Source organism: Styela clava, chromosome 5, assembly GCF_964204865.1.
Source record: "Styela clava chromosome 5, kaStyClav1.hap1.2, whole genome shotgun sequence".
Lineage (NCBI taxonomy): Eukaryota > Metazoa > Chordata > Ascidiacea > Stolidobranchia > Styelidae > Styela > Styela clava.
This window is the reverse complement of record NC_135254.1, coordinates 13,966,096-13,978,609: the sequence shown is the minus strand read 5'-3', so window position 1 is coordinate 13,978,609 and position 12,514 is coordinate 13,966,096. Positions and strand designations below refer to the sequence as shown.

Below are 12,514 nucleotides of genomic sequence, written 5' to 3'. Positions count from 1 at the left end.
ACTTAATAGTACTTGAAATTTCAATAAAATCGCTTGAATTATATATATAAATTGTTGACTCAAGTGCTTCGTGATTCAAATTTATTCTCTGTTTATCCTTAACACGCACGTTTTGTGAAAAAATTTAAAATGGCGCAAATCTAAAATTTGAACTCTAAATTTGAGTATTGCGCGATGACGATTCCTCGCGCGCTCTCCGGGGATTTTTTTTATTATTCGAAAACTTCCGAAACAAATTTTTTCTAATTTCAGGAATTATCAGTAATTGAAAAATTCTATTTTATTCTTGTGACACCTTTTAATCTTTTTCAGCTTTCAACGGGGCTTTAAGCAAGTAGAAACATCTCTTGAGCTATTAGGTTAGTAAAGGTCAAATATTTTGTCGGCAGAGCTCACAGACACTATTATGTAAAATATGTAAGTTTAAATGAGTGTGTATGTATAGTTTCGCGTAAGGAAGATTTGTTATAATAATATATACCCTTTGTTCTTTTCGTTGGCTAAGTGAATAGTTCTTGCAAAATTTGCCATCATAATTGACTGAATCTCGAATCTAATTTGAGTTCACTTTCATTTCAGAAAATATGTTAATATATATGTACGAAACACTTCGCGTTTCGTAAAAACGTTTAGCAAGCATTTAAAATATTTCTATTGAATATATCAAATCGCTGCATTGGCTTCGCATTAAACTAACTTTAAATAATCATAAAATACAGGCTAGAAGTAAACCGAATTTGACGATGTTGAAGCCTATAAACTGCTAAAACAGCTTCTTCTGCAGCCATGTCCTGCTCGCAGCTTCACAGTTGATTAAGCAGGTTAACTAGAGATAGAATATACTATCCAGCCTGTAGATTCATTCAATTTAATATATATCGCTTGATAATCATAAATACTATCAAGTTTGATTTTGATTGTTTTGGGTTGTATACTGAAGCTCCAACCAGACCGCAGTCTGGTTGGATTTACCCATACCGAACTCCCTATATTGTTTGACCATCTACCTCGGTTGTTGTGCAACACAGGTGCTGTTCTATTTACTACTTTGTATGTAAACGAATACTAAATGTTTATTTCAATGATTCTGATTTTAAAATTCGTATTTTACAGAACTGTATATAGAATTTTTAATTGCAAAATAATAAAATTTTCAACGAAGAATGTCAAGATACAACATTTATATTATCGTCGTTGCTGTTTTCATAACTAGTAAGTAATGTTATCTTATTCCATCTTGTTTCCAACGCTTCTGACTTTATCTCATTATTCAATCTGTGTTTCGTGTATTAATTGGTGACCCTATCTCTACACATTCGGATTTTTTTGTTCGTTAATAATATGCTTATAATGCAGCGGCATCTGTGGATACACCCTTCCAAAAAATATTTTAGTTCAAGTGTCATTATGCACAGAGTATTATTGAAGCGAAGATGTCTAACGCATTTTAAAATTATGGATGAATTCAATACAGCTGTACTAATACATTTTACAATATACTTGTATCAAATCTATTTATATTCGCACTTCGTAGATTTCGATTTGAAATATTTTTGAAACAAAATATGGTCTCCTAAATCATTACCTAGTTATATTGTCAATTTCTCTCATTATTACTCGAGAAATATTAAACCTATATGCATTCTACGAACTTTGCAATGAAAATGAGCTCCAGTTATGTATGAATGCATAAGTTTAAGATTTATGATTTTACTTACATTTTATATATGATGATATCAACTGTTTGCATCATATATATTTCTGTAGTATATGTATCGGGGAGTCTATTGAAATCGTCTTGGGAGGTTTGAGTAGTGAACAACGATGTAACTCAGATTTAAAAGAATTCAGTTGTAAACAATGAAACACAATTCTTGAGAAATCAGATTCGTAGTACGTAATAGGCGTAACGATAACATGGTGACGCCCACGAGAAGGTCAAATAAGTATGGGTCGTGTTTTGTTCAAATTTGTCAAATGTCAAAAACAAAATTGGCTCATAGATTCGAGGCGCTATTAAATGCGAAGGTTATGTCAAGTTAATAATAAATATTTATTTCATATCTTACCTGATATATACTTATCTAAAGGTATACCTGCCTAAAGAAATAACAGCGATGTTATACAATAAAATCTCTAACATACGAAAAATCAGATAGAAGTTTCAAACACGCAACCAACTAAATATCCTTGTCTAATACCAAGCCAGCAGCATCACGTAAAACAAAATGGAGTATAAGTCGGCATTATGGCCAAACTTAATCCATATTATTTTTTCGTGCTTAAATTTCCGAAACCTGTATAATCGGATAAAAATTTATAACGTTTGTTTCGTAACGCAACGTTTGTAATATTAGATGTTTTTTCATAAAACTACAAGGAATAATATTTTATTTAATTGAATGCGGGCAGATGTATAGGACGAGGGACTAAATTGCCAGTATAGTTAAGTGAATTCATAACAAAAGCACTTTTCAATAATATAACAGCTGCATAAAATATATTGTTAAACATACTTATTCTTTAGGACGTATGTGATGTTGTTCAAACGTGCAAGTATATCTAATTTGATACAATAGTAAGATGGTGATAATAGCATTGTATAATAATATAGTAAACATTTCGTTTACATTGATACCCTACAGGCCTAAGTGTAAAGGCATAATGCGTGGTATTATCATTGGTATAAATTTAATGGAATTTGTATTCAATTGTGAAGATGCCAATCGTCGGACTGAGCTGCAGTTTTCCCATGTAAAAATATTTTGTTTCTTATATAAATATTTTCTAGTTTCCGCCAACTGCAGTTGTTCTTTGGGATATTTGTAACGATTTATACTTTTATTCTATGTTACATCAAACAACTTTTAAAATCGTTGTTGAATCTATCCCCATCAGCATTCTGCATATCAGTGTTTCAAATATCAACATAGTATTGCTGTAATCCGTCGTTGTATTTTGATGAACAGTATAATCTTATTTACAGATGTCAACATGCGACAATTTTGAGGTATTTTAATTTGACAAGACCTGTAAACAGTCACTTTGAACGGCAGCTTTAATTAATTACAAGAATTTCTGCTGCAAGTGTTCGAAAATTGGGTGTATCGCGTAAGTTTCCATGAAAACCGTGTAACGCCAATGGGCTGGCAACTGTTATTATGAAGCCACCATGCAGTTGGATACGTCAAAAATTCAAGTAGTCTTTATTAAATGTATCACAGTGCTGCAGTAACTTTGCAAGCAGTTAGTCCAGTCATTTGGTTTTGTGACAATATGTAACGTCGAAGAGTTTATTAGCAAGCGGTGCTCATGAAATTCAACTCCTTTAAAAATTAATGCAAATCTAGAAAAACAAAAGCAAATCCCACGAATCCAAAATAGAACCAGCATACATGATAAAACACCTATAAGTAAACGATATTATATAGTAATATAATGGTAAACCAACTTTGTATCGTTATCAAACAAGATGATAAAATTATTTAAATCATGAAATCAAATCGAGTTCTTTGAAATAAATATCAGGAAGTGAAATAGAAAACATGATAACACATTAAAAATAATTTGATACATGAATTAAAATGCAATTTATCAATAATATTTAACACGCCTGGCTTTATTTAACTTTCGTCACTTCAAAGGACTTTTTTAATTAGTTTTAAAATTAAAGCTTACGCCAAAGTTAATACCGCGATTATGTAAATTTTTTGCTCGTGGTAAAAAGTTCATGAAAGAAATTTTGTAATGAGTTCGTTACAACTTATCGAGACAGAGAAATGTTCGATGAAAATTTGGAATAATACTGGTTTTGATTTTGTTAGTGGAAGATATGACGTTAAAACTCTAAACAAATATTATACTTATTAATAAGCTTATAACGATGTTCACACATTAGCACCTCCTTATTCGCCTAAAAATAAAAGTTTGGTCTGCGTTTTTTCAGCACGACATTGGGCCAAAATAGACCTATACGGAACAGCTCTAAGTTTAGCCCTACCTTTAAGTCAATAAATATATAATTAATTAAACATAATTAAACAATTGTATACTTAAACAATGCATATTTTCATAACACAAAATGTATTTTTAGTCTTGGTTGGTATGAATATCAAAACGATAATAACATGAAATTTTTGGGCGTGTCATGTCTAGATGACATGTCTGTATGATACATAAAACCTTTATTGATGATTATCTTCTCAAATATTTGCTGCGACAGCGTGAAATGCGATTGTAAATAATAACTAACAACCAATGTGATCAAATATACATTCTTTCATTATTTCACTATATACTACCACCTTCTTCTTGTGAGCAGTGTATTGGTTATAATAAATTTTAAAGCACGTGATGTCTAATACAAAAGAAAAAGTCATTTCAAATACGCATTGGCCACACTGCAAAAGGATAATGAATAGCGTGGCATGATTGTTTTGAAAACTATAAGAGTGTCTTTCAAAATAAATTTCCACCCGTTGAAAAGCATCATTTTTTTCGAAATTAAACAAATTCCAATTATTCGAGTTGCTTGGAAATTTTACGGCGGAATGACATTTACTTCGATCAAATTACAAATGTGGCATATCAGATATCTCAAAAATTATGTATACACCCAAAATCGATTTGGAAGTACTAATTATAGCATATTTATTTTTATACCGATTTTTAAAATTATTATGAGAAATTCATTCTAAACCACATTGCGCTTTTGGAATATTGTACTCTCGATGCCCAAAGGACTGTTGATGTTCGAAGGTTACGATGATGACGTTTTCAACCTCCCAATGATCGAAACAATATCATTCAACGAAAAAAAATATTTAAGTAATCGATAAGAACTGGATGTGTATAACAAAAGTGTGACATGAAAAAGTGACGATATATCCTGGTTCAGCAAATTATGAGTCAATGAACATTGGGCAGTTGATTCATTAATATTGTGAAGCTGTGTAAATCATAACCAGCATTAAAAAACAGACGATAATTGTAATTCATCAGAACAATTTGAAATTTCTGTAAAAAATTAATAGGTCTGTGTTTATGATGACGGTTTTTGTTATAGATCTGTTTCGTGGTATCAGTGTCGGTTAAAATTTTTGACATTTAATACTTAAATCAAATCTGTCTGTTAGAAACTTTCCATTCATATTTCGTAAAGTGTGGGGTATAAAGCTAAAATGATTAAATGGTACCAAATTTTTGAATTTGAAAAATAATTGCTTTTGAACTTTCGTGAAAGATATCTTTTTAATATTGACGACATGTGGCAAACAGCGTCTGAATCCCCCCTAAAAAAAAACGCACATCACCCCACCCCGTCTGATTCATAATGGGCGACAGGCTATGGCGAGATGCCTGATCGCACCTTTGGGGAATTTTTTATATTTGTGTGTGACTGTGCACTTGTTTTGTATTTGTTCCCATGGATTGGTTGGTGTGTTGTGTAGTACCGGTGGTACGCTGTATGCGACGTAGCCTCATTAGCAAGCACGTCTAAAAACGTACAGACAAATTAATCTATAAATCTTATCGTAACCAAATACCAATCATTCACTGCCTAAATGATATCACTTCATTGGTTGGTTTGCGGCTTCAAGCTTCAGGCTAAAAATTACATGGAGCAAAGCGTCAACAGGCTGTTAGAATACACCACTACAATGATATTTTTGACAAGCATATAAACTCATTTCACACAAATGAATATCTTGTACATACTAAAATTAAGAATGCTTCTCGAATGGTTTGCACCTCTTACATATATACTCGTGTTACATATCATACAAATACCTTATCGTAATCCAAACTTATGGTTATGTTTGAATAAACAAATCGAGTTGTTGGAATGTTGACCTTGATTTTAACCTTGGTGATAGCAATCAATACGAGATAAATTACAGGTAATTACAAGTTGGTCTCATCCTTCAGCACCTGTTGTTTTAAATTTAACATTTTCCTCCTCATCATCATATTATCATTTTTGTTTAGATGCCATTGCATTAGAATGCAGATTTGGAATGTCCATTCATTTTGCTCATACGAAAAGAATACAACTGAAAGAAAAAAAGATACTTTGTCAAAATACTGACGCGGTATGTGGACGTGTCACCCTCCATGCAAGAGCTGATAACAAGAATGGTAACAAATACTAATTTATTGTTCAATTATTTTTCATATTCATACTGTTTAAAAATGTGTCACATGTAAACTTGACTACGTGTAATGATGAATTGTTGTTGTACATTGTCTCATTTTTTCATGACTTGTAATTTCAGAGATAATAATATAATAATCTTAAATAGTGATGTATGAAAAACAGTATTTTTGTACATCTTTTTTATTTCATATTGGTGTATAATTATCTAATTTTAGATATACATTATCACGACATTTGTTTGTTTATTATTTATATTTTTATTAAATTTTGTCGGATATCGCCACCTTCGCCAAGCTGAAAATATCCGACTGTTTTTATATTTGACGGTTTCATAATTTCAATAAGATATTAGCAATTACGAGTGATAGCTCGCAATTTCAATATCTAATTAACGATATTTCAAATATCTGCGGCGGATCGCTGGAGTTTTCTATTGACGGCAACTTCAGCATCCACAATATTGCAACGTTCTGCTTTACAAAGTCTTTTCCCCGTCATAAAATAACGAAACTAATCTATTTACCAATAAAAAAAACGTAATAGCAATTTTGTCGATTTTAATCCCATACAAACAAGCCATTGTACAACAAACATCATTGAATATCAAAGTCTGAAAATGCCGCTCAAAATATACAACAGCAAGTTGATATCAATCAAGTCAATCTTTTAATTCGCATTAAAATGTATTTAGCAACTGTTAAACTAGTAAACACTCTTTTTAATCTGTCTCATATCTTACAACCAAAACTCTCATTTGCCATTTAAATACTCTTTTAATTAATCTTCTCTTCACGCCGTGAAGTTATTGATAGCTTGCACTAATCACAGGTTAATTCATTTCTGCATCATAATGTATTTCATGGTGGTCCAAACCCAGGCCCGCGGGCCCCTGTGGCCCGCCGCTCTATTTTTTGTGGCCCGCGTCGCATTTTCGCAAGGGCAAACAAAACATCGCATTTGGTGTTGTTTCTTCATAAAACCAGAAAAATATTGTGACATATTGTTACAACACTTATGTTATGATTACATCACTGAGTTGACTAGTGTTATGACTAGCTGAGACAACTAGCGAAGTTTAGTAAGGTGTTGTTTGGCTAGCCTAAATTGTCAACTGTTTTTTATATTCTTGGTCGGCTAAAACGGTATATTCTCCTTATGGCATTTTCTTCATTATGGAGATTTTGTGAAATCTCTCAATAAATGTTGATATAGTCAAATTTTTGCACTTTTTTAGTGAGTTTTTCGGTGGTTTTTGCAAATATTTCAGCTTGATAAATGACGAATAATGACCAATGGGTTTGTACAATAAAAGTGTTTGTTTTTGCATATATTGTTTACTTATTCTTGGCACTATTGTGGCCCGCGAACAATACAAAAATTATGATGTGGCCCGCGAGGCCGACAACCTTGGACCACATTGAATTGTATTTCTTAGCAAGACGCAACATGATATGCCGGTCTGTAGAAATCGCGGTCCTTCCAGAATTATTATATTTTAATTTTTATGTAAGTTTAAGGTCATTATTAGGAAATTATGCTTCTAAATATGGACACGTATCTCTGATTATATTCACCAAATTAATATATAATCTATACAGTCACTGTACATACGGCGTCATGCATCAATGAGACATACTGTGAGGATGATCAACCTCAATGCTCTGTAGCACATCTGGAGAATATGACTGATCCTGTTGATTTCCAAAAAATTTATACTTGTAGAACTAAATGCTGTAAACATAACAACTGCAACATTCATTCCACGAAGACTCCGGATCGAGGTAAATAGTTCTTTTTGTATTAGAGTCCCATGTTGTCGGGTACAATCAGTACGGATAGCCTGAAACCTTCCACAAGTTGACTGGCCCCAATATTTAGTTCTGGTAGGCGATTACTCAAGAACACGATAGGATTCGTTTATATTGAATATATTACTCGATGTCAGCATTGTGGTGGCCCTCCGAACGAAGTTTCAAATACCTCTCTGCCTACTTACCCATACGCAGTGTACTTACGCGTATTTTGTGATGCCAGATTGCGACTGGAATCTGAGCTATAGGATAAAATAATAATCATTTTTTTTTAATTTTAAATCAGCCAATATTTTTTTAGCAAGTAGGAAACGCCCTGTAAAAGTAAATGGAGTTAAATACCCACAACTGCAATGTTACACTGGAATAAGAGAGCACGATCACATGGGACGAACGTTAACACACGAACTGGAGGAAAAGACTTGCTTATACGCAGCACACGGTGGAAGAAGATTGTTACAATCCAGATGTTTGTCTGCTGAAGTTGTAACTCGCCAAAACAAATCAGATGCATGTAAGTACTATCAGGCACAGTTCAAATTTAACACATACATTCACCGTTTCAAACTTCAATCAACGTTCTACCAGACGAAGCCCAAGCGAGCACCTAAGACAGTGGTTCTTGAACTTTTTGAGCCGCGCCCCCTTTTGAAAAATTTTACAAACAGTCTTTTTGCTTTGAAAAAATGCTTTTGTGATGGACAGGTTGTTATATATTAAGATGACGCTGTAAGAGTGTTGGTCCCATAGCGTCATTGCTCAGATTGTTTAGGCATAAAACGCATCGGAGTACAACTTCGCCATTCACTGTCATATGTATAAAGCCATACTCAAATAGTAGTCAACTAGTCATCATACATTCTCCCTTTCCGCTCAGTACAATACCTGGTAAAATCAAACTAAGTTTTAGGTGAAACTAAACACGCAATAAACGTATGCTTTTTGCGCTTCAGTATATTTTTTGCTTAAACGTTTACATGAGACACATGTAAAATTACAATCAATTGTTTACTTCATGCCTATTGAGCAATGCAAAAACTAATAACTGTGTGTTGAAAATACACAACTTCAGACTTCTTGGCTTGCCTAACATCTCCAAAATGCACTACCAATACCTTTGGACAACCACCAGGTTCAAATATACAGTTTGAAAATGGGGAAGTGCAAATGAATTTATTCATTTTTAATTACTTTTTTTCTTGTTTCCGCATAGAACCATGACACCTGTGAGGAAAACGAGTTAGTTTTGAATATATAATCATCAGCTACAAGATGTTAAAGATAGAATAAAAATGTGAATTCGCCATTAAAAATTTCTTTATTGGAAAAGCGGTAATATGAAATACTAAAAATAAAACGGAAAACACCATGGGTATGTTTTGGAATGAACCGCGGCAAATTACAAACATGAAAACACTTTCTTAGACATTACAAATCATAAATTTTTTGTGCCTGCGGCACATCTGTATCGTTTTAATGTTATTGACTTGAAATAAATTTTACTCCGTGGGATTTTATCGCAGACTTAGGAATTTTTTTAATGGTGATATCTTAAAAATAATCTAGTGGCAGCATTGCGATGAAGCGGAGTAAGAGTTGCAGGGACTGCTCATATTGGTCTCATTTGTAATAAAATAAATAAAAACGAAATGTAACGGTCACTTTGTTACACATTTTTATGTCCACGGATTGCTGTGGTATTTTGGAGTAATGGTGCTTTTATTTTACCGACGCAATCGCAGATTTAATTTATCACAATTAAACAAATAAAACAAACATTTTAAGTATGTATATCGGTTATAGATTGAATATTTTATTCAACAAATAAACATTACATATTAGTTGAAAAAGTCGGCTCTTTTGTCAGGCGGCGTAATCTCGACGACCGCGGGGATTTCGGGATGATGAATATGTATTTTTGATTTACTAATACACTGTATATGTATTTTCATTGTACTAAATTAAATATACTTTCTGGGATTTTATACCAGATATTTCTAACGACGATAACGAAATCGCATATAATCGGGCAGTTGATCTCACATTATTAGGTCCGCGAATTAGCGTGGTATTTTAGATCGGTAGAGTTTATTTTATTGCGAGTCGCCGCAACAGCGAGTTACCTTGCCTTGAACACAAATGAATTAAAATAGATTTACATTTTGAATTCTTGTAGTTGTAATATATTGAATATTACAAGATAGAAAAATGTAATTTACCGTGGAAAAGCCAGCATTTCTAACGAACGCGAAGACCGATTTCCGATTACATCTTGAGACCTCTCGCGCCACCCCCAGTTTAAGAACCACTGACCTAAGATGTAGGCTACAAGTTTCCACTTTTTCAAACTTGGCATATCCGTCTTGGTTTCGGTTGTAACGTGGGCGAAAAACAGTACAATATGTAACAAAATTAATGACCATAGCGAACTTTAACTTCAGTTTTGTCCAGAAGCCCATGCAATATATATATATATATATAATATTCTGCATTCGATAAAGATCAGTTATCAGTCCAAGATCAATAATAATAAGAATGTCGAGACAGATTTGCAGTTGTACCGGGTCGTACTCTGTGGTTATAAACTTGGCTGTGAACGAAGATGGACAAAATACGATAATGCTCGTGACATTACTAAAGTCTGCGTTACATCTTACATGCACAGCTAGCATTAGCACTGACTATTAGCCTTTGCAACGTTGTTTTGAATACTTTTTAATGTGATATATATATATATATAAAACTTTTAAATCATCTTTTAGAAGTGATACATATAAACTATCTTTTACAAAGATTTCAAGATTAATTTTTTTTGGACTTGCAATAATTTATATCTTTAATTCAGTATCATTGGTTACAACGGTGTCACACTGCCTACATCTATCCATGTGTAAAAGCCTGACGTGTGACGACATGCAAGCAATTGTTACAAAAGACGAGGGCGTAATAGTGGAAAGATGTAACATAACTTGCTGTAGTGAAGATTTTTGCAATGGAGCAACGCGTAACAGTCTGCCCAATGTTTATTTAATCAGAGTTACGTTAACCATACTTCTAACTTTGTTATATGTCAGTTGAGTGTTTTATGAGACATTGTTAATAAAAAAAAACCCGGTCCGGTCTAGGGAAGAATCGTGACCACGATGTCATATTCAAATTCTTAGCATTCCAAGTTTTTTGTTTGCTTTTCAATTAGTTAACTTTTTTAATTATTATGAAGTTGGAACTTGCTACACATAATTTAATTTTGTGTAATTTCGTGTAATAAATTAATTGTGTTTCAAGGATTTCCTATCTCTCACTTCAACATTATCATTCGATAATTCATATATTAACTTCTAATCTTCGACTAGTTAGTTAGGCCGCAGTGTTCTTCAACCTTTTTTACCGTGGTATACCTTTTACAATTTTTCGAGAACTTCGTATACCTTACAAATACCAATGTTTATTTCAAGCTAAAATAAACATTAAATGTTAGGCACATATTGAAAAAAACTAAAATCTAGGTGGCGGGGCGAGTCATTGAAAATGCTTCTTTTAGTTTTTACTCACAGATGCAATTAATTTAACACCCAAATGTGTGAAAAATGTAAAGACAATGTTAATTTAGTTTCAGTGGCTTCTTTGTTCTTGTATAGTTTCGGCAATTCGTCCATAACAGGGTTTTAGTTCCTTTTCAATTGCTCCCCGCATTAGTGAATCCATATCAAGTATTGAGTTTCGCTTTTTCGACTTGATTTCAACAAGACTGGAAACCCCTTCTTCACACAAATAAGTCGTCAGCATCTGTACCAGGAGAGCAACGGCCTTTTCTGCCAGATTTTTGTACTCGGGAAATCCAAAAAGAGAAACCCAAAACTCCCGAGTAATCCATTTCGCGGAATGAAATTTTTTGATTTAAATTCCCGGATTCCAACAATTCCTCGTCTTCTGTTGGTTCACTAGTAAATGGCTGCATTATCCACGAGTTTTCTTCCAGGCGTCTATCCAGATGTTTTTATCTTCAGGAAAGTACAAAGCATTATTTATCACGCTATTCAAATGACCAACAATTAGGGTAGACATGGTATTTATCGTTGAAACGTCCTCAAACTACCACCCAGACTCTTTCAAATATTGATTTGAAAGAGGAAAGTCAATGAAGTTTCCTGAAGAAGCATTGTTTTTCCAGAGTTGAATTTTCATCTTCAGAGCAGTGATTTCGCTGATCGAAATATATCACCTCCTTGAAGACTGACGTTCACTTGATTAAAACGATCAAAAATCGACGCCATGTACGCTAATTTTGCAACCCAATATATATTACGAAACTTGGTGGTTTTTCGGTCTCCTCTTTTAGTGTAATACGCCTAATTGCTCGCGAAGTTCAAACACATGGAAAAGAACTTTTCCTCGGGACAGCCACCGTACTTCTGAATGTAGAAAAAAGTTCTTTGAAAGTGGCGGCTGTTTCTTCACACAGTTTCGAGAAAAGTCTCGTTTGTTTTGAACTTTTCTTAATCGTATTCACAAAATAGAACCGTAGAACATCGTGTAATTCATTTTC

General features: G+C 33.3%; 1 protein-coding gene across 1 annotated transcript; it reads left to right on the top strand.

The window, feature by feature from the left end:
* Positions 1-1,113: 1,113 nt before the first annotated feature.
* On the top strand, positions 1,114-11,220 carry LOC120344692 (uncharacterized). Its single transcript, XM_039413994.2, has 5 exons — positions 1,114-1,212; positions 5,989-6,138; positions 7,756-7,938; positions 8,270-8,482; positions 10,814-11,220. The coding sequence occupies exons 1-5, from the start codon at positions 1,164-1,166 to the stop codon at positions 11,044-11,046; spliced, it is 828 nt and encodes a 275-aa protein (XP_039269928.2). The 5' UTR covers positions 1,114-1,163; the 3' UTR covers positions 11,047-11,220.
* The last annotated feature ends 1,294 nt before the right edge of the window (positions 11,221-12,514 follow it).